The 22,078-nt window shown below is 55.7% G+C and overlaps 1 protein-coding gene across 7 annotated transcripts in view; it reads left to right on the forward strand.

The window, feature by feature from the left end:
- The window catches only part of Tns3 (tensin 3), a 160,599-nt gene that overhangs the window by 34,215 nt on the left and 104,306 nt on the right, over nucleotides 1-22,078 (forward strand). For 5 of the 7 annotated variants that reach the window (XM_013148213.3, XM_063234388.1, XM_063234387.1 and 2 more), the window contains exons 3-4: nucleotides 1,685-1,722; nucleotides 19,152-19,190. Coding sequence is in view for 4 of the 7 variants with exons in the window: in XM_063234387.1 (XP_063090457.1) it covers nucleotides 1,685-1,722; nucleotides 19,152-19,190 (77 nt within the window). In the remaining 3 variants the exon portion in view is untranslated. Of the gene's footprint in view, nucleotides 1-1,684; nucleotides 1,723-3,443; nucleotides 3,508-3,585; nucleotides 3,889-19,151; nucleotides 19,191-22,078 lie in introns of those variants that run through there. The other 2 variants (XM_013148210.3, XM_013148209.3) reach the window with 2 other exon arrangements.

Consider the following 22,078-nt stretch of genomic DNA (forward strand, 5'->3'; position numbering starts at 1 on the left):
TATGTGCCACTGTGGCGGGCTCTGTCTGTGCAGGCTACAGGCACTGGCTGTTTTACTGGGGCCCCTGCAACCTCTCACAGCAAAGGAGCCGAGTCCAGAGCGTGGACCCCGTGTCCTCCAGCTCCAGGCAGATAGGGTGGTGTTCAGGACCCCAGGGGGAGAGGAATGAGGAGTGGAGGCCCCTACCTTTAGAAAATAACTCAGGTGACACACAAGTTTGTGTCCCTAATTGGACAGTCTGCCTTCCAGAAACGCTCCAAGATCCAAAAACCTGGGTGCTTAAAAAATGTCCGATTTGGAGTTTTGGGTTAAAGGCAGTTAAATGTGAACATTCCAGGATGGAAAAACAGCTTTGACATCTGAGACACTTGGGTCGCACGCAAGCGTTTCCAGGAAGGACTTGTACTGTGTTTTGTGCTCAGGAGATGTGAGGCCTCTCACCTGCTGCAAAGGGACGGCAGAAGAGGGGCTGTTTGTGTTCCTCCCGATGACTGTGAACTTGCCGTGTGTTGTAGAGATGGAGCGGGGTTCCGGGGCTCAGCCAGTTCCTTGGGACTCACTGGGGTCCCCAGGGCACGGGGGCTCAGGGTTTGCCTGGAAATCAAGGGCTCCTGGAGTTGACTTTATTGGTGGGCTGGAGACGCAGAGTCAGAACCTGCCCAGATTCTGCCCCTGGGCACGTCTGGGCTTCCTGAAAATCATCTTGTTCCCCTTCCGATTCCTTTGGGACCCCCACATTTTCAGAAACCAGATCTTGCCAGGGCTCCTGGCTGTGGGCCAGTGTGACAAGGGACCCCTCGAAGTCTGGATGCTGCCCTCTGTGCTCTGTGCATCCTGAGTTGCTCTGGTAGCTGGCGGGGGTGGGGGGTTCCCTCTCACTAGTTACAGCTATGAAGCAGGACTGTGCAGCTCACCAGGGCCGCAGTGGAAGGTGCCGTCATGGCTCAGACCGAAGTTTGTCCAATGCGCACGACTCCCTCACGCCCATAGGTGCTGCTGTGAAAACTCGGAGGCCCTCTGCACATTCCTCTCCACCTTTGCAGCCAGCTGCCGTTTCCAGGCCCTGGGAAAGGTTGCTAAGCTCCAGCTCACCGCCCGGCGTGAGGGCTTCAGCTTGGCTGGACACACCCTGAAAAGTCCCTGTTTTCCGAGGAGGACCCTGCTCCTGGGATTTCCACCTTGCCTGTAGAGCTGCTGCTGACGGAGTAGTTGTGCCTGGGTTCCTTTTGTTGTTTTGGTGCTGGGGCCTGAACCCCAGGCCTCATGCATGCTGAACACACCTCATGGTCTGAGCTGCACTCCCACTCTGTGGCGTGGTTCAAGGCTTCTCTTTCTCCTCTGCCTTGTGTCTGAAGTGCAAAATTGCTTCTGTCCCTAGGAATGGTGCTGCACGCTTATAATCCCAATACTCATGAGGCTGAGGCAGGAGGATCTCTGAATCTGAGAACAAGCTGGGTCAGTCTAGGCTGCCTAATGAGGCCCTATCTCAAAAAACAAAACAGCAATGACAGCAAAATTGCTTTTGTTAGGGACAGGCTGCCTTGGGATCTTCACACTGGACTTTCTTAGGGAGCTCAGTGCGAAGGCCTTAGATTCACAACTCAGTGCAGCAAAAAAGAAACAGAAAGGTATCACTGCCAAGGCCGCTGGACATGCTCACATTCTCCCTTTTCTTTTCTTCCAGCCTGCAAGTATTCCTGCCACAAGAAATGTGAAGCCCAGGTGAGCATTCTGTGCTTCCCGTGGGACTTTAGCGGCAAACCGGCGGCTGCTGAGTGATACACTGAGCAGGGCCCCTTGGATGGCAGCCACGGGGCGTCCAGGAGAAGCCCCGAGAGCTCTGGGATCCGTGTTTTCATTATAGAAAATAATTCTCAGGAATTTGATTTCAGATGAGATTTCGGTGCCTTTCCTTGGGCTGCTTCTGTGTGACAGGTGATCCTTGGTTTCTGCTTGCCTGGCAGCCGCTCCTCGGGCCACCAGGAAACTTATGGAGAGGCTTGAGGGGCAGGCCGGGCTCTAGGGACAGCACGACTCACTCTGTGGGAGTGCAGAGGTCCCTGCTGCCTGGAGACCGGGAACCATGGAGCAAGAGGTGGTAACGTGGGTCTGTGCGTCCTCAGAGAGGTCTGGGTGCCGAGCAGTCCCTGAGGGTTGCAGGTCATGACACTTGGCTTTTCTGGGTTTAAACTGAAGATGGAGTTGGGGGGGACACTGGAGAAGAGCTTGTGGCTGTTCCTTTGTCCTCCCAAGTTTCCTAGATACGGTGGGTGACCAAAAATACAGAGAATGTTTACATTTCTGAAACTTATGCTAAAGGACACGTTGCCATGAATCGCCCTAAAATCCTCCCACTCGATCAGACCCACTTTCTGCAGCAGCTCTGGGGTCCCCTTTCCCGAGGGCTTTACAGGGTGCGATCAAAAACAGAGTGACTGCTGCTTCCGAGCTCCATCCCGGGGAGAGGCAGCTGAGAAACCATGCTGTGCTTGGCCTACCTGTGTGTGGCCTCTGTCCCCTGTGACTTCTGCCTCTTCCCCAGAGTCAAAGCAGCCACACAGGGATACACTTTGAACAGACTGGGGAATCTGAGGCAGCTAGCACAGCACAGCTAAAGACTCAGGAAAGAGGGCTCCAGAGCTGCTGCAGGAAGCAGCAAGGATGATGGGACGAGTGTGCTCGAAGCCAGGGGGGTTTGGGGAAGGGGATCCCTGGCAATGTGTCGTTTCCTTTAATCATTTAAAGAAACCTAATTTTAAACATTGACGGGGCCTTTGGTGCCACTGCATAGGCTGTGGATCCAACTGAGGGCCTCACCCTACCCTGTGCCACTGAGCTGTCCCAGCAAAATGCCCCACAGCTGTGGCTGGAGACTCTGAATGTTAGAGACTTGGGGTTCTGCAGCTGGGTGTTAGAGACTTGGGGTTCTGCAGGTTCTCCACCCCAAGTGGAGTCCGGGCCTGGAGTTTTCCACTCTGATCTCCTCCAGGCTGAGGCTGTATGGGAACCAGAGGGCAGGTTTCCTCCAGCACCTGCACACACGAGCACACGTGCACTCACATGCATCCATGTGCACATGCAAACCCACTCATATACACACATATGCTCACACTTATGTCCACACTTGTGTACACGTGGGTACATGCATGTGCCCACATGTACACACAGACCCACGCAGGTGGAAGAAGCAGGCAGGCCTGGCCCCATTCCTGTCCTGACAGGCGACTGCCCCTTCTCAGGGACTTCCTGGAGTGCAGCTGTTCCCTCCTGAGTCCTCCCCACCTCTCCTCTTCCCGGAGGTCATGTGCTGCCTCTGCAGGCTCTGCACCCTCTCTGCAGGCTTCCCCTTTCCAGTAGGCAAATCTTTCTATCCTGCAGCAGTGCAGTAGGCGGGGCCAGCACTGGGCTGGGTGTATTTCAGGGCTCCGTGCCCAGCAGGGCTCCCCTCCCTGTGCTGCACCCGCTTTTCCTCAGCAGTTGTGTCCACGTGGGGCTTCCAGGTGTGTGGTGAGTAGAGGTCGCCCCACCTTGGGATGCAACTCAGACTTGCAGGATCCCCTTCCCTTGAGGGGCTTCGCAGCGCCTGTCGCCTGTGGAGTGTCTGGTGGTTGCCCTGTGGAGTGTCTGGTGGTTGCCCGGTCACTGATGTGGGGCTGAGAGAAGGGGTGCGCTGTCCATCCTCCTGTCCCGTAGCCTTTCTGTGTTGCCTGACTGCTGCAGAAGCAGCCTGCCCGTGTCCTGCCCTCCTGGCGACTTAGGGGCTGAATTCTTGGATTCAAAGAACATTCCCGAAGCCTGAGCACTCACTGCTGGCTGATTTCTCACCGCGGCGGCTGGCAAGGTGCTGAGGGATTCATGATGACCTATCAGATGCGGCTGAGGGGAAAGGTATCACATTCTTGCTTTCTGATCACATAGCTCTGACTGGCAGGAGAAAACCCGCTGGCAATAACAAAGCACCTTCTCATTCCTAAAATGCATTGCGATGGGGTTACGGATCGGGGCTGGGTTCCCAGTGGCTTCTGGAGTGTGGGCAGGGCTGCTCCCCGAATGGGATGTGGTTCCAGGATGTAGTTCCATGGCTCTTTCTGCACTGCTGCGTGGAGCTGGGTCACAGGTGACTGTGGCCTGCAGTTATGTCTGGGTTTGGAGCTCTCTCTAGGATGCAGGGGGGGGTAGGGGGGAGGGGAGGGGGGAGAGGGAGGGAGAGGGAGAGGGAAGGAGGGGGAGGGAGGGGGAGGGAGAGGGAGGGAGGGAGAGTGAGTGTGTGTGTGTCTATAATACAGTAGGGCTTTTGGGCATTCTTGAGGCTTTGGGAGGGCAGGGTCTCAGGCCACCCACTGCACACCCCGCACTCAGGTCCTGCTTGATGCGAGGTGGAGGTAACCGCTGTGGTCATGGGTCTGTGCTGTCCCTGTGAGGCCTTCAGGATCCCTTTAGCACCGAGCCTGTGGGACCCCGTCCTGTAGAGCTGGAGACTGAGTCCTCGGTGGCAGAATCAGCAGGGAAGCGGAGTCACTACTGAGCCAGGAGTGCAGTAGCCACACAGGTTGGTGGGTGGAGAGAGGCGGATCCCCAGGCTGTGGTCTGCATGAGGCCAGGAGGGTCCCTGTTGTGGTCAGAGTTCCTGGATAGGGTGCAGACTCATGACCTCTGGAGATGGGGGGCCTTGCTCAATGAGCCCACGCCTTCCAGCCTGGGCTGTGTCAGTGAGTTAGGCCATAAGAGTCTGATTCTTCCCCATCACCTACCAGTGACCCTCACTTCCTCTGGGTGGCTGAAGCAGGAGGGTTCAAAGTGCCAACCCAGATGGTGACCCTGTCTCAAGGTAAAATGCAGAATGGGCTGGGCTGTCACTCAGCGCAAGGGCCCTGGAGTTCAGTCCTCAGGCCCGAGGCCGGGAGATGACCTATCTTAGCTGGCACTGTACCAGCACATCGGTTCTAGGAATGTCAGGATCCAGGTGAAAGCTGAACAGTTGGGGTCCAGTGCCTTGCTCCTGGGGTGCCGCTCTGTCCCCTTTAGTCACGTGAGCAGGGGCCTCGTGACCGGCTGTTTTCCTGTCGTTGACTCACGGGCAGGGGAAAGGAGAAGTGGGAGAGGCAGCAGATGCTGGCGAGGGGAAGGGAAAGAGGTAGCTGGTACGTCCCCATGACTTGGGAGCTCTGGGCAGAGGACGGAAAGCCCGAGGCCTGGGAACCTTGTCCTTGCGGCTCTGGCTTCTTCTACTTTCGCCAGGCTGTGTCCTCTCTGACCTTGGGACTGTGCGGGGTTTTGTCCTGAGCTGGCAGAGGCAGTGCAGACCTCTGGAGACCTCACCACACATCCAAGGCCCCTTGGTGGTGGGCCTAGGGCCCAGCGGAACCAGTGGAGCCTGAGTGAGAGGAGTGGTGTCTCTGTCCTTGGTGTCTGTGTGGGTTCGGGAAGATGCCCATGTCAGCTAGCTGGGCTCCAGGTGCCCCTGACTACCCTGGCACTGTACGTCCAGGTCTGATGTCTTCTGCAGTGTCCTGGCCTCTCCAGAAACCCAGCTGCTTGTGCCTGGAATCACTGTCCCCAAGGTCCCCAAGAGCCCCAGTGCCATCTGCCAGCTCTGCTCTGCAGGGCGCAGGGTCTGTATGGCCTTGGGGGAGACCTTGAGTTGCTGCCACCCTGAGCCCTGCTGTGGCAGAGCAGCTGTGCCCAGGTCATTTAAAATCCAGTCTGACCCCCGCCCGGTGTGTGAGGGACGCGCTTTTGTCCTGGAGACCCAAATCTGTCCAAATGTGACCCATATTGTCAGTAAGAAAGAGCTGACATGGTTTTCCCAGGAACCTAGCCCTCGGGCCCAGCCTGCTGCTGTGTGCTGTGTTTCTCGCTTTCCTGGTCCTCTTGGGTACTTGCATGGCTGTCACCAGCCCTTAGTGAGATGGGAGTCCCAGCTGGGCAGAGTGTGGCTTGCTGAGCTCTGTGCCCTCCACAGTCCCTGGTCTCTGCCATCCCTGGACAGTGCCACTACTTCTGGATGGTGTCACTTAACGGGCCAACACCACTGGTCTTGCTGCCGCTGTCCGATGCCACTGGCCAGTCCTGGTGGGTGCAGAGGATCCTCATCACCTCTGATCTCTGCTGTTGAGCTTGGACCGCTTCAGGGATAAGTACTAGTGGTTCTGGGTCTGGTCAGACTACCCAGGATGAGGATCCCAAGGAGGTTTATGTGCTGGAGAGCTGGCTGGCACAGCGCCCCAGCAACATGTGGAGACCTTTCCCACCAACCAGGAAATGCGCCTTATATAGCAGCCGCAGGCCTATGATTGGTCTACATTGGAGCCCACTAATTGGTCCAAATCTGAGCTTGTGATGGGTTTATATTTGAACCTGTCATTGATTGGTCTATTCTCAAGCCTGTGATCGCCAAATTTAAGCTTGCCGTTTGGTCCGAATTAGTCTAAATTTAATCCTCAGATTTGACCTTACCATTGGTTCAAAGTCAAACAGAAGTCTACCGTGCAGGAGGCAGACTTCTCCTGAAACTGGTGCTATGTGCCCAGGATGGTTTGGGGACATCTGTGGGATGTTCCTGAGAGCCAGTGGTGGTCTCTGCAGCTGAGTGCGGGTCAGGGGCCTCAGGGATGTTGGCCGTGGGCCTGGGTCCCTGCCTGAGCTGGTGGCGTGGAACTGTGTCCTGTCTCTGCTTAGGACTGGTGGGGAGGCCTGTGCTGACTGTGGGCTGAGTCACCAGGTGAAGGGACAGTTGGGTACCACTTGGAAGCCTTAGTGTCAGCCCAGCTGGACGGTGACCCTTCCCGGAGGGGCATGGCCGCCTCTGTTACCCCCTCTTCTCCTTCCCCAGGGTCTCATTTGTGCTATGCTGGGGGAGACAGGTCAGGAATGGCCCAGCATAGTGGCACCCTTCTCCTGTCCACCTTGCTCTGAGATGGAGGCCTTTTCCTTATTTGAACCAGGGCCTTCACACGATTCACACCCCTAGCCCTTTCTTCTTTTTGAGACAGAGTTTTCCTAAGTTGCCCAGGCTGGCCTTGAACTTGAGATCCTCCTGCCTCAGCGTGCTGGGATGACAGGGCTACCACCAGACCTAGTCAGGCAGTTATTTTTCAAACCAGCCCGTTGAACAGACACTTCTCAGGTGCCACCGTGGGCGGCTGGAGCTGGTCCAGGTGTGGCTTGCTGTCACAGGAAAAGAGCCAGGCCTGCAGCCCCAGGACACAGCAGGAGCCTGTTTTGTTTGGTGAAGGTGGCTTTCCACGTTGGTCCTGATGTTTGACAGCTGACCTTTAAAATTCTTTTAAAAATTAATAGAGTTGTTTTTAGAATAGTCTTGTATTTACAGTAAGACAGAGGGAGGAGAGCCAGGCTCAGGATGTGGGGCTCTGAAGCCACCTGTGGTGTGGGGCCAGGCTGGCAGGACCTGGCTGTTTCGTGCATGGACAGACTCACTCCCAAGGGTGGCTGAAGTCAGAGCTGTGTTTGCATTGGCTTCCCCAGCCCTGTCCCCAGAGGCAGATCACAGCCATGTAACACAGCTGCCATGGTGATGACAGTGGTGACCCCTGGGGTCCCTGCGGCTGGCTGAGTCTTGGGAGTGTAAGGTTCATGCAGCAGTGTGAGGCCCTGGATGACCCCAGGAAGCAGCCCTGGGCAGTATCCTCCAGTGACATGGCTGTGAGGGGACCCCACGGGGTCACCCCTGTCTGAGCCACCCATCCTGTCTCTGCTGTGTTGTGGCAGATTGGCAGGCCACAGCTCAGCACCAAGAGGAGCTGGTTCTCCCCCAACGTGCTGGCCTGTCTTGAGGGCAGGCGTGGTGCCACCCTCTGTCCTGGGTTTGGCCTGAAGCAGTGTCTGTCATTGGAGGACGTCTTGTCACATTGTGTGGGATCTCAAAGACCCACTGTAGCTGTGGTGTATCTTGGTGCCGAGATGCTGCAGTCATTGGAACCGGCTTGCAGGCTCCACCGCCGTGGTCCAAACCAAGCCTAACAAAGGAAGATGATTCTGGCAGGCCCTGCTGTGCAGATGGGTGACAGAGCTCACAGCTGACTGGGTCTGTGTCACCCCTGTCCCACTTCAGCAGGCCTCGGCCTGCTCAGCTCAGCGAGGAAACAGCGCCATACTCTCGAGTGGCCAGCTATGGTCATGGAAGAACCAGGGTGTGTGAGACACAGCCTGTCTGACAGTGGTGACCAAGGTGTGAGCGCTTGTCTGGCCATTGGACGGGAGGTGCACTGGGCTCTGAGTGTGCTGGAGCCTTGGTTCGGGGCAGCCTGTGGGGTGTACATCAGATTGCCCCAGTGCAGACAGACAGAAGCAGGCTCGACTTGTGGTACTGCCCTGCTCTGCCCCGGAGTTGTGGTCATTTAATTTCTCTCTCTGGCCTCTTTTGGGAGGAAGTGGAAAATGGAAATGACCCTGCGTTGCTATGGGGGACCACCCCGAAAACTTGGAGGACCCGTATAGGACGGGGATAAACTACAGATCTGGACTCCACCTCCCGACGCAGGGCTCTGCCGTCCAGGTCGCAAGGCTGGGGCTGCTGCAGGATCTGGCTCCCTGTCTCTGAGGGTCTTGCATGTGGGGTGTGGAAGTTAGCACTGTTGGGGTGTGCGAGGCCTGTGACGTCTCTGTGATTTTGTGGAGTGACTGCCACAGTTGGAAATGTGGGGCCCAGTCTCTGTGTGCTCCCTGCTGTTAAGGGCATTTCCTTGGCTCCGTCGATGGGCCTGACCTGGAGGCTGACCTCAGAGAGCTCCCGGTGTCCTGGGCAAACCTGAAGCCCCAGGTCAGCCTGCTCCCTGCTGCCTTGGTTCCGGCAGCTTGCAGCCCTCACTAGGCCTTCACAGCTGCCTGCAGGGCCGACTCTGGCCTCTCGATGGGTGATTCCAAGCTGTGTACCCGGCCCACTTCGTGATCACTTCCTGGGCACTTGGTGACCTCTGTCTCTGGCCGAGGGAGCAGAATCTCCCTTCCACCAGGCCCCAGCTGGCTCAGGCGCTGGCCACATCCTCGGGACTGTTCTTCCTTCTGGGACTGCTTGCAGGCTGCGCTCCTGTGTGAGCTGATGTCCTTCATCCATGCCCTTCCTTTCTGCCTCTCTTTCTCACCACTGATTATTTGTCAAACTTCAGAATCCTCGTAGAGACATCCCCCAGGGTTCTGGCTGTCTGAGCCCCAAACCTAGGCCTCCTGAGTGCCTTTCCAGCCCTGAGGACCTGTAGCCCCTCTCTTCCCAGCCTGTCCTGTCCCTCCCCAGAGGCTCAGTCCTCAATGCTCCTGGCGCCCAGCCCAGGGTTAGGGTCAGGGATGCTGTTTGCAGGGCAGTGGTGTCAGCACGGGACTGTGGGTGCCGCCCTGTCTGTCCCCAGCAGCTCCTTGGGGCAACTGCAGGCCTGGTGCCGTCCCTACCATCACCTCGGGCCTGTGCTGATGGCTGCCAGGAGGCTGTGACTTGCCCCTGACAGCCACGTGATAGTTAGGGCACAGTGCGTAACTGGAGTCTGCTCCCTGCCTCCAAGGACTCCGAAATGAGCTTCGGTTTCCTCAAGGCCTCCTCCCTATTACAGTAAAGCTATTAATCTTAGGCCAGAACTCAGGAAGTAAAGTGCCCACCCCCATTTTCCGATGAGCCCAGAAATAGCTCCTGGGGTGCCCTCCTGTGGGAGCAGCTCCCTGGCGGTCCTATTCTCGGGGTGTGGGTGTTGAACCCACAGCATCCCTCCTGAGCTATGTCCCAACCCTTTTTTATTTTATCTTTTGAGACAGGGTCTCCCCAAGTCACTAAATTAATTGTTGGGGTGGGCTGGAACTTGTAGTCCTCCTGCCTCAGCCTCCCATCTCGTTGGGATTGCAGGTCTGTTCTTGGTGGAGTTGGTTTGAGGATCTGGACTGTTAGCTCTCCCTGCCACCAGACACTTGTCCTGGGCACGCAATCCAGAAATACTGATTTCAGGTTTTTTTTTTTGTCTTTTTGAGTCAGGGTCACACTATTCAGTCCATGCTGGCTTTGAACTCACTTCATAGCCCAGGCTGACCTTGCACTTGCAGCAATCCTCCTGCCTCAGCCTCCCAAGTGTTAGAATTATGGGTGTGTGTCACCATGTCCAGCCTCCAACTTCAGAGTCTTGATCAAAATACTTTTTAAATTTTTTTTTTTTTTTGGTACCGGGGTTCAAACTCACGACTGCATGCTTGCAAGGCAGGCGCTTATGCCACTGAGCTAAATTCTCAACCCCTATGTTGTCCCTCTTGGGTAGCCTAAATTTGAATGACCATCTGTATGTGGGTCAGCAGGGACTTCGTGTCCCTTGAGTGTGAAGAGAGAGGTCTCCCCCACCAGTCACACAAGTGAGGCAGGGCGGGACTTCGGTGGTCTTGGGCTGTGGGCAGGATGGTGTGGACAGTTGCTGTCTGGTTGGTGTGCCCTGAGGCGTGGCATTGATCTGTGCTCTGCATCCATGAATGGACGGGTGGGTGGTTGGAGGATGAGGGGGCTGAGACCACTTGAATTTGGAGAACCTCCTGGCTCCTTCCTTTTGCCACTGCTTGTGAGGCCCTGTGGACCTCTCTCTGGGGAAGGCCACTTTCTCTATGTCCCATTAGCCAAGAGGCCTGGGGGAACTAGGTGCTGAACCAAGATGCTGTTGCTGGGTTTAGGTGAGAGTCCCAGTCCCAGGGGCTGTGTGGGGCGACCAGGGCCTCGGGTCCTAGGAGCCCTGTGCAGGAGGCTGTGACTGGGAAGTGGGGCTTAGGGTTGAAGTTGGATATTGGATGTCAGTGGCGGAGTGACGGAGCTTATCTGAGCTTCTCTCTAGGGAAGTAAGCTGACCTTGGCTGTCCTGGAGCTGGGGTGGTTTCTCCTCGCCTCTGTATTCATTTAGGCCGAAGGGTTTCAGCTGCTCTATGAAAGGCAGAGGGCGCCCTGTTGCCCACAGTGATTTCCCTAACTTTGCGGGGGCAGAGAGATGCAGAGATACCTTACTGAGAGATGGCACAAGACGAAATGCGTGCATGTCAGAGAGGAAGAGTGACAGACTGGGGTGGGGCGTGAAGGCACCCTCCTGCCCGTTGTGGGCAGCTGGCACTGGACAGTTGCCAGGATGGCTCAGTGCCCTGTGTCGCTGTCCACAGGGCTGTGCTGGCTTCCGCCAGGGTGGCGTTGGCGGCCACATCCTTCCTGAAGGCTCAGCCTCACAAGTTCCCTGTGTCTGCAGGTGACAGCGGGCCCCTGATGGGCCCTGGTTCAGGAGCGGGGACAGATCCTGCCATGAACGGGGCAGTAGGCACTTTGCACGGACTCTGTGTGAGGTCCTTCGTTAGCACGGCCTGCTGGCTCTGCTGGGCTCAGGTTGGAAGAGGCTTGCGGGGATGTGATCGTAGTCAAGGTGACCGTCATTGACCGCTAATCAGCGGGGGGTGTAAATGACATGGCCAGGTTTGTATCTCCGGAGTGACTGCAGACTGCCTGTGACGCGTTTCCCCGAGGTAGCCAGTTTGAGACCGAGGTTTTCCTGCTGGAAACAGATCTACTCCCTTTGCGCCAGTTACCTTTGACCCTTGGTGTCTTATATGACTTGTTTCTGTCACTTTCCTCGTTGCTAGGATACAGCACCCAACACCCACGGCTTAGAGGAGGAGAGGTTTATTCGGGTACAGGGTTACAGTCCATGGTGCCCCGGCGCCAAGGCAGGGCAGCCAGGCGGTGGGGCGGGGGCCGCAGCTGCTTGGCCTCTGGGAAGCGGAGAGCCGGGAGGGGGCGGATCCCTCAAGGCCCCGCCCACATGCCCCCCCCCCCGCCCTTCAGGCCCCGCCTCCGCCCCAGCGCAAAAGCAAACCCGGCAGCACCTTCCAAAGAACACCTGAGTGAGGTGAGGTGGTAGGGCTGTTTTCTCCATCCTCAGACTTCTGGGGCTGAACCTGCCTCGTGGATGGCTGGCAGAGATTTCCCTGATTGTCTAGCGAGCCAGTAGCACTTCAGCTGCCCCTGACCTTTCATCTAGGTTTCTCTGTGTGACATAGGAGGCTGGTAGCCTTGGCCAGCAGGCTGGCCTGTTTCGTTTTATTTTTTGTGATAGTACTTGGGGATTGAACCTGCAGCCTTCATGCTGAGCCACATCCCCAGGCCTTTTTTCCTGTTGTTTTTTTCTTTCTAGACACGGTCTTAATTAAGTTGCCCAGGCTAGGCTCTGACTGGAGATTGTCCTGCCTCAGTTGTTTCATTTTGGGCAGTACCAAGGTTGGAGCTCAGGGCTGCTCCATGCCGAGCTGTATCCCCAGCACTTCTGAACAGTATGTTGTTTTGAGACAGTGTCTGAGTAATGGAACGAGTTGCTCAGGCTGCCCTTGGACTTGTAGTCTTCCTGCCTCAGCTTCCTGAGGGGCTGGGATACAGCTAGCTATACGGCCCTGTGTGGGGCCCAGCCTTGGTCTGGGCACAAGAGTGTGGGGTGCAGCTGCTCTGAGCTCCAGCCTTGGCCCGGTGCCGTTTCTGATCTGGGACAGACTCTGGGAGCGTGGTGGATGTGGAGCGGGAGCTCTCCCTTTGATTTCTGTTTTGTCCCTGTGGGCTTTTCTTGTCTTCCCAACCCAGGAAGCCCAGGCCACCCCAGGGCTGCTGGGACCCATGTACAGCAGGAGCATCCAGGCCCACCTCGTCCTGTCTAGGTGGCTCTTTTCTTCCTATACACATGAGGATTGCAGGGCTGGATTCAGGGGAAACTGAGGCTCCAGGAGCCCGGGAGAGATGAGAGCTGGGAGTGCCGGGTTTTTCTTTTTTTCTTGGATGGTAGGAGCTCCCAGGAGAAAGCTGGAAGCAGACTGGGTCCCAGCTGAGTCCCGCTGCCTCCCCTGGGAATTGGAGCGGCTAAATCAGTTCTATTCTCCAAGGCTCAGAGCGTCCTGAGGAATGCGAGCCTAATTGGGGACTCGAGGGTCAGGCCCCACAAAGGGACACAGACTCAGAGGTAGGGCGAGTTCTGAAAGGGCAGAGGGAGTCAGCAAAGCCTCCAGCGGCCCCCGCCCGGTCCTTTGTGCAGGTTCTTTGTGCCCGTGGCTGGCGGAGGTCTCCAGCCTCCGCCGGGCAGCCGCCCGGGGCAGGACAGGAATGCCAGAGAGGTGCCTCCCCGTCTGTGGCACCCAGAACCGGGCCGGAGCTCCAAGCCCTCTGACCCTGGTCTCCGCTGGCTGTCATTAGGGTGAGTGGTGAAGTCCTGACCTGGACCTCAGTCTGTCTCTGGGTTGGAGACAGGGCCTTGGAGACATAGTTGGGTTAAAATGAAGTCATTAGGGTGGGTTCTAAGCCGTGAGATCAACATCCTCAGTGAAAAGGAGGGGAGGACACAGGCATGGGTCAGGGTGGCCATATGAGGACACAGAGGTAATGTTACCCACGAGCCCTGGATCTGGGACATCCTGCCTCTGGGACCATGAGAAGGGAACAGATTCCTGGCCCCCAAGCTGCAGATGGTTGGCAGCCAGGAAGAGGGGCTTTCCTCCTCATTCTGCAGCCACTATTAGTCATAAATGGTAACAGGAACCAGCCAGGCACGGCGCACATCTGTAATCCCAGCCCTCAGAAGGCTGAGGCAGGAGGACTGCTGCAAATTCAAGTCCAGCCTGGGACACGTAATGAGACCCTGTCTCCAAAAAAAGAAAGAACAACTAAAACAAGTGAATGATTGTCCTCATCTATATAATGGGCGAATGAAAATATCTTGCTTTTTTTTGGTCAGTGACATACAACTTGAATTATAAAAGCTCTAAACTAGTGATGCTGCCCTTCCATCAAAGCCTCTGACCTCTGTCTCCCCAGACTGCTACTCGATGCAGAGAGGAGAGAGAGGGTGACCCCGAGATGCTGGAGTGAGTGGCCACTGTGTGGCCTCTGTAGCCCAGCCCAGACCAGGAAGGCTGGGACCTCACGCATACAGAGTGGCCTCTACCTGGCTGGACCCTGCTGTCTGTCCTGTGCAGGGCTGAGGCAGGCCAGTGCCTGGCTCTGTCTTGTCCACCCTGATTGCTACCTTGGAGTCTTGAGTGACAGCCAGTGGCCTAGTTTTGGTCCATGTTCACATTTCCTGAGTGTGTCTGAATTTCTCTTTGTTGACGCCGTCCAGCTGATTCACTGGCCTGGAATCCCGGCATGCAAGAGATTTGCCCATGCCTGCCGGAGGGCAGTGCAGGCGAGTCCCCTATGGGCAGCATGACCTGGAGAACAGGCAAAAGAAGTGGCCCTCAGGGCAGCAGGCCCCCGGCTCCTGCAGAAACACGCTGGGAGTGAGTGCACCCCAGTTCCTGCTCCAGATCCTGCTGGGCCCTCCCAGCTTCCTTACTGAGACTCAGGGAGTGGTTGGTGACTGACCGAGCTGAGTTGTCTATGTCCTACTGCTTCAGGGTGGGGCCACTCGGCCACACTGCCCAGGTGTTCTTTGAGGACCCGGTTCGTGTGGCTCTGTGAGAGTCTCATTTCCTGGGAATTAACACATTTCCTGCAGACTGGCGTGGAGCTGAATGGTCCTTTCTCTCCCCTCGACTTTGATCTCGGGGAGCGGGAGGGTGGCAGGGCTGGCAGTCTTCCCGGGTGCCTCTGGGAGGGACCACACCGGGCTCCCCAGGGGACCTCGGCATGCTTGTTGGCCCCCTACTGTCATTCACCTGTCTGTGCGTGGTCAGTTTGTGCACACATACAGAGACACACAGACACACATAGACTCACAGCTGCAGACAGACACACTGCCAGTGCACACACGCATACTTGCATGGGCAAGCACAGGTGCTCACACACAAACACAAGTGCAAACACATTTAACCCCTCCAAGGTGCGAGCACACACACATGTCCACCCACATGGCACATGCACACTCACAGCACCTTCAAATGCATACCCTGCGTTGTGTCACACAGACTCCTGCACTTTAAACACACTCACGCCCACACCCAGGCCTGGGAGAGGTTGGGTGTAGGTGCACCCCTCCTGCCTGGGTCCTGTGTTCTGGAGGCTCTGGTCCCCACGCAGCCAGGTGTGGGTTGGGCGCGGCATGTTTGTTTGTGGTCGCCCTAGGTAACCGCAGAGATTAGGCCTCAGTGGAGAGAAGGGTATCAAGCAGAGTGGCTGTCTCAGGGGCCTCTGCATCCCTGGCTGAGCCTGCAGCCCCCTTCCAGCAGCCGTTGTCTCCTCTCAGGGACTGTTGTCCCCTCTGTCACTGCGTCTCTCAGGCGAGGGAGCACAGCGGAGCCCCTGGGCAGCTGGTGTCGTCCTCTAAGGCCCTGCGTGTGGCCCAGCTGAGCCCCAGTTTCTTGTGCTGGCATTGTCACTAGGGCACAGGCTGCTTGTGGGGCTGCTTCGTGTGTGCCCTGGATGGCCACCTTTGGGTGTCTCCCTGGCCCTCATCTTTTAGGGTGCAGATAGCCGTGGCCTGAAGCCCTAGGGTGCTGGGCTGGAGGTGGCACCCAGCTATGCAACAGTGGAGACCCAGGGAGCTGCTGCCCTGCAGCCTGGGCTCAGGCACACTTAGGAGCCTGTCCTGAGGTGGAACCAGAGGCACTTTCTGCTGAATCCCTGCTTCTTTATGTGTGTGTGTGTGTGTGTGTGTGTGTGCTTGCGTGTGGTACTAGGGACCAAGCCCGGAGCCTGTGGACTGAGCTCCATGCCCAGCTCTACACAACTGTTCATTTTTTTTAGGTTTTAAGACAGTGGTTCCAGAAGTCACTAAGTTTCCAAGGCTGAGCTCAGACCTTTGATCCTCCTGCCTTAGCCTCCTGCACTGCTGGGATGGCAAGCGTGCACTGTCACACCCGCTTGCGGGTTTACAATTTTTGGGCAAATATTAGTTATGTTTCGTTCTCTCAACAAATGCATGTGCTCTGACATTTGCAAGAGAGAGTTTTAAGTTTAGGGAAGTCCTGGGACTCCCGCCGCTCATAGGTAAGCCTCCTGCCTTCCAGGTCTGCCAGCCAGGCCAGCGGTGCTGTCTCTGGAGCATGCTTCTCTCTGGCACACGCCAAGCGCAGCCTTGTTCCTGGCCCCGCTCTTGCCAAGGACTTTGTTGGGGTGGTTGTTGTCGGGCTTGGTGGCAGCTTGGGTGAGAGTGGACGGGGGCTGAGAGTGATTCACAGGAGAGGCTGGAGTTAGAGCACACAGAGGTGCAGAGATGCTCAGCACTGCTGAGCCAGGGGCCCAGCCTCCCTACTTGGAACCCCAGCTCACTCTGTAGCCCAGACTGGCCTCGAACTCACAGTGATCTTCCTGCCTCAGCCTCCCGAGTGCTGGAATGACAGGCATGTGCCACCACGCCTGGCCTGGCTCACTTTTTGATGATGTTTCCACTTGGGCAGTTTGCATGCAGAAGATGCTGTGGCCACATGCAGAGAGTAAATGTCAGCTTGGCCCAGATTCACCCTGCGGGACGCAAGCCATGGTGACCTCAGCTGTAGACGGCCCAGGCCGTGTGACCTGACTCTCCTTTGCTGGGGACACCAGAACAGGCTATGTCTGCTGCTACTGCTAAAACTCTTCTAAACTGGGTGTGGTGGTGTACACATGTAATCTCAGCACCAGGGAGGCTGAGGCAGTAGGACTTCGGTGAGTCAAGGCCAGTTTGGGCTACATAGTGAAGTTTGGCCTCAAAAAAAAATAAAACCCAAAAACTCGACAGCAGTCCCTGCCCCATCTCACCATAAAGTCCCTCATTTCTGATAGGCCACTGAACTTTGCCATGCTCTCAATATCCTATGCTCCCAGATAATGGAAAACCCATCAAGTGACCTTTTAAAGAACGTTCTAGATTTATAGAAATACTTGGCACACTCCCTGCCCCTCCTGTACAGACACGTGCGTTCCTGCAGTGTGTGCGTTATGTATGATGAGCCCACGTGTTAACTGTTTTCGCACTAGTGTGAATGTGCAGTACACCATGTGGGACTGATGTGTGCAGTTTTAATTCCTCTTTCATCCCCTTTCCCTCCCCTCCTTCCTCTGCCTTCCGTTTCCTGATCCCTTTCCTCTTCTAGAAAGCTTTCTCTACTTCCGGTTATGTTGTTTTACTTTTTCTTTATACTTTGGGCTTCTCATGTAAGAGAAACCATGTGGTGATTAAGCTCAAGTGTCCGATTTAGTTCACTTAGCACTATGGTCTCAACGTGTGTAAGTGCAGGCTTCGTTTATCTGTTCAGCTGCTGACGGATGCGTAGGCTGCTTCCAAGGTTCAGCTCCTGTCAGTTGTGCTGTATAGACCTGGGCACGCATAGAAGACTTATGAACCCATGTCCAGAGCTGATTTGGGGCTTTACCGTGGGTGTCTGGGCAGCTGTTAGTGACATGTGGCCGCCACTGTTGCTTCATGTGGGGTAGTTTCACTGCCCTAAAAACGGTCCTTGGCCCTCACAGTCCTCCAACCCTCGGCGCCTGGTGACCGCTGATTTCTACTGGGAGTTTCCAGCCGCCTTCCCAGAATCTCCCGCAGCTGCTCAATGCACCCTTCACCAGGAATCTGGCTTCTCTGCATTTTCATGCCTTCCCGGCTCATTCCTTTCCATCCAGGAGTAGCACTGTGTTGTGCGGGGTGTGGATGAGGCTCTCAAGGCAGTATCTGTTCTTGCACACTTGTTGCCTGTGAGTCACCAGAGGCACCCGGGCACGAAGGACCTGTGGTGACATCGGTCACAGTGCTGTCTCAAACCACCGGTTCCCTTGCTGGAGGCAATACTATCCCGAGAGATTCTGTAACTTCCTGTGTTTCCAAGGCCATTCCTTGGTTTTCCCATTCCATTTATATGTCTCTTCTTTCCTCCATCCATCAAACTCTTAATGTGGTGGTGAGGACCTAAAAGGAAAAAGATGTATTCCTCTGTGCCAGCTGCTGTATGCACACAAGGAACAGCCTCCCCTGGAGGGCAGGACGGGTTCCCTGCGTGGGGACCCCTGTCCCCGACAAGACTGTGACTCAGAATCGGGGTGGAGTAATGACACCTCCCAGACAATGTCTGGCAGTCTCTGAGGAACTTCACTGAGTAAGATGGGCAGGAGCTATAAATAGTTGCCATCCCCAAGAACCAAGGTCACAGCAACACCCACTCCAGCCACAGGACAGTTAGTCAGGGCCTGGGTTTCTCTTTCCTTTCCCATGTTCAGAAAGCTCTCTGAGATTGGAAGTGAGCCAGGGCTCCTGAAGTGGGAGAGCCGGGAAGAAGTGGAGGCAGCTGGCGTGGGGGAATGAAATCCTGCTTATAGGGACCTGTTCTCCGGCACTCTCCTTCCCGCCTGGAGAAGCAGCAAACAGCTGCGATCCCTTAGCTGCACACGACCCCTCCTCCCCGGGGAGAGCTCTGTGTGCCTGTGAATGGACCTGCTGTGTGCCAGCACCCCTCTGAGCTCAGACACTATCTCCTAGACCTCACCACTAGCTTGAGAGGAAGGTGCTGCTGCCACTGCTGGTTTTCAGATGAGGAAACTGAGGTCAGAGAGATTCAAGGCCAAGGTTCTGGAGGTGGTAGGTTCCAGGCAGAGGCCTGACCCAGACTGGACGGCAGCGATGGGCTGCGTATCGTCGTTGGGTCAGTCGTCTTGGTACCTTTACCTGTCTGGCTGAGGTCCTGGGATTGTGGGTGTGTGGGGCCACACTCCCCGAGGCGTGTGTTTTTCTTACTGAGCACTGTACTTGCTCTTCACAGGACAAGGTTATAAAAGGGACTCCCTTCCACTGTCTCACGTGCTGAAAGCAGTAACACATTTAGATGGTTTTACAGTTCCGCGTGTAGAAATAGTTCCAGAAAAGATGCCCCTTCACCGGTGTGGGAATGGGAAGCTGGGGTACCTCAGATACTGCTGCAGAGCCCTCTACTTTCTCTGGGTCCAACTCTGCCTCTTCTCTGCTAAGGAAGGGCTAGAGAGACTCAAGTTCTTATCTCAGAGCCCATCAGTTTTTCGAAGTTGAGGTGAAATTCTGTCGTGCCAGGGTTTTCACTAAATTCTAAAAAAGGGACCTGGATTTCGATTTCTTGGACGTTAATAAGAAGGGGGCAGCATTAACTACCGGGCTTGTCCACCTCAGGGTGCTGCCCCTCTGTGGCTGTGGCCCTAGTGGGAGGCAGTCTGAGCTCCGGGCCTCCTTGCCTATGAGACTGCCTCTGCCAAGGGCTTACCTGTTTGTTCTCCTTTGCAGGCGGTGACCCCCTGTGGCCTGCAAGCCCCCCAGGAGCAGGTGAGTCCTTATGTTTTTCAGGGGTCTGTGGAGTCCATTAGGACTGTTCTTCCTCTTTGGGAGTTCGGTCACCTGTGTCTTCCTTGCTGGGCCATTCATTTTCTGTAAGAGGAGAGAGTCTGAGGCGCCCTTTGTAGGATCTACCTTCCTGGTCAGTGAGAGTGACCTCAAGGGCTCAATTTCCTTAAGGGCCGCCTCAGTGATGAAGCCATGGAAGGTAACATGCAGGTTTATGAACATGCAGCTCTGACAGTGCCTCTTGTGTATCTGGGGATGATATATGGCAGCACTTTTGCTTTGGCTTGTTGGTAGGTAAATATGAGTTTTTGTCTGAGTTTTATTTGATATTTATTTAATAGAGATTTCTTGAGATGAGACAGTCTCACTATGTGGTCCATGGTGCCTTCAAACTCACACCAGTTCTGCTGCCTCAGCCTCCCGAGTGCTGGGGTGACAGCCAGCACTGCCACGCCAGGCTTCTGTCTGCTTTTTAATGATGCTGCTGTGACTGTCATCGTCTTCCTGGGTTCTGGCTCTGCCCAGTGAGGATGAAGGGGTTTGGTTTTGGAGACATGTTATCTCATATGTGATTCCTGTGGGACCCTCAGAAGTGGCCTGGAGGGGAGGGAGAGAGGCGGGTGTGGCTTTGGGGTCCCTTGGAACCTGACAGATGTGCAGCTTGTATATCCCCAACCAGACAGGGCTCCTGTCTCCTCCGCCCTGATTTTGCCACAGGCAGTGCCCAAGGATCTCAGGGTGTGGCCTGTCTTCTGCTGCCCTGTGTCTGTAGCCTAGTCCCAAGGCCTCAGGGCCCCAGGCTGGTTCTGCCTTTCGGAAGCAGCACATCCTTTGCAGAAGGCGCGTGAAGTGGCACTATTGAGACAAACCAGGTTCAGATCCTTTCCCTCAGCCTCAGTTTCCTTCTTGACCCAGTGAGGGTTGGGAGCTCCTTAACCTCACTCATGACTGAAAGAGGGTGGTAGGGCCAGGTGTGTCACAGGTGAGCTGTTACGGTATCCTGAACGTGGCCACTTCCTGTCACTGAGCCCCAGGTGTGTGTCCTGCTGCTGACACTGCTCTGCCCTCCAGCGACCCACTTCTAGTCCTAGATGGCACACTGACACCCACTTCCAGTCCCAGGCCCCACCCCCAATTTTTCCTCTACCCTCAATAATTTGTCTGGAACCGGCCCATGAGTAAAGTGACCTCTACTGAGGTCAGAGCCCTTAGGGTCCTGGTACCTCCAGTAAGCTGCACTCCTGACATTGCTGCAGTGGGGACCCAGCCTTGGACAGCTGAGCCTCTGGGGACACTGGGATCCCAGCATGACATGTAGACCAGGCACTGTGTGTGTCATTGTTTAGTTCTGCGTCCACGTCTTATATACTTGGTGTATGTGTGTGGTGGTGTGTGTGCTTGTCATGTGTACAGGAATATGTGTTAGGCATGTAACTTTTATGGGTGTGTACAGACACAGACACAGCACAGTGAGGGTGTGACCGCGTGAATATGTAGATGTTGTATTTTACACGTAGCTGTTGTGGGTGTAGGTGTACCTGACGTGTGGAATTGGGTGTATAAGTGTGTATGTACTTGTTACACATATGTGAATGTCTAGTGTGTGAATGCCATGCCTGTGATCACTGTGTATAAAGGTATAAGTGCACAGTGTCTGTGTCATTGTTACGCATATGAATCTTTGTTGTGATTGTCTGTATGTTAGTGTGTGTGTGTATCTGAAAGTGTGTGTGTATCTGAATGTGTGTGTGTACTGTGGATAACCACTACGTGCGTGTCAGGGTGTCCGTGAGCGTGTGTGCATGGTTAGTGTCAGTTCCTGACAAATGCGTGATCGAGAGGCTGTCTGGTTCATGTCAGAGGACACCCTGACCCAGCCCTGCACGTAGGATACAGCCTGGTTTTCATGTTTAAAAATGCAGATTTTTGGTTGTCGTTAGTACAAAGGAAGGCACAGACACACTTGCTGTTCCAGCTGATGCAGGGTTACCAGTGTATACACGTGATGCCCTGACCGCTGGACAAGGACATCGTCCCCAGGTGCCAGGAGTTTGCAGCTTCTCTGAAATCTTAGGGGACTGCCTCAGCCTTGGAGGTGTCAGTGCCTGTGACAGTGACAGGTGTGTCCATGTGTTTCCCCAAGACACCTGTGCATGTGTCCTGTGGAGCTCCCTGCGACCCTTCACCTGTGACCTGTGACCCTTTGCTCCCATGTGGCTCTGGCCGACAGCCTCAGCCACTCCCAGGCCAGCAGACCCTCTGCACCAGGAGCTGGGACTCACCTTCTCTCTGGGGCTGGTGGTAGGCGGCCCATTCGCATTTCCGGTGCTCCTGGGTGGCTGTGGCTGGAGGTGGGCTCTGAGGCCTCCCATTGCTTCCTGCAGGACAAGGTCTCTGAGGAGGCCTCTGCACCTAGTGTGGTTTTCTCCCCCAGCATCAGCCTGAGCACTTAGCTGCTGGGATCCCAGAGCTGCGCAGGCTGGGCCAGGACTCTCTTTGCCTTCTTTAGCTTAATCTGCAGCAGAACGTGGCAATGGCCCTGGCTCCCTGTGGGGGCGTCCATCACCATGACAACGTTTGCAGCTTGGCTCATTTGTCAGCAGGGACATGGCAGCTCTCCCAACCTCCTGGGGGTCAGGAGACTCGGACAGGGCAGGAGCTGAGGCTGTGGTCCTTCTACATCCATCTGGTTGCTGGTTTTTGTTTTCCCAGTGCTGGGCTTGAACCCAGAACCTTGTCTCCAGGCTGCATCCCCAGCCCCTTTCTGAGATGAGGTCTTACTAAATTGCTCAGTTGTCCAAGCTAGGCTTGATCTTGGGATCCTCCTGCCTCAGCGTCCTGGAGTGCTAGGCTCTGAGTGTGCACCCACG

The sequence above is a fragment of the Cavia porcellus genome, unplaced genomic scaffold (genome assembly GCF_034190915.1).
Source record: "Cavia porcellus strain 051 isolate PalLab524CR breed Dunkin Hartley unplaced genomic scaffold, mCavPor4.1 scaffold_23, whole genome shotgun sequence".
In the NCBI taxonomy this organism is placed as follows: Eukaryota; Metazoa; Chordata; class Mammalia; order Rodentia; family Caviidae; genus Cavia; species Cavia porcellus.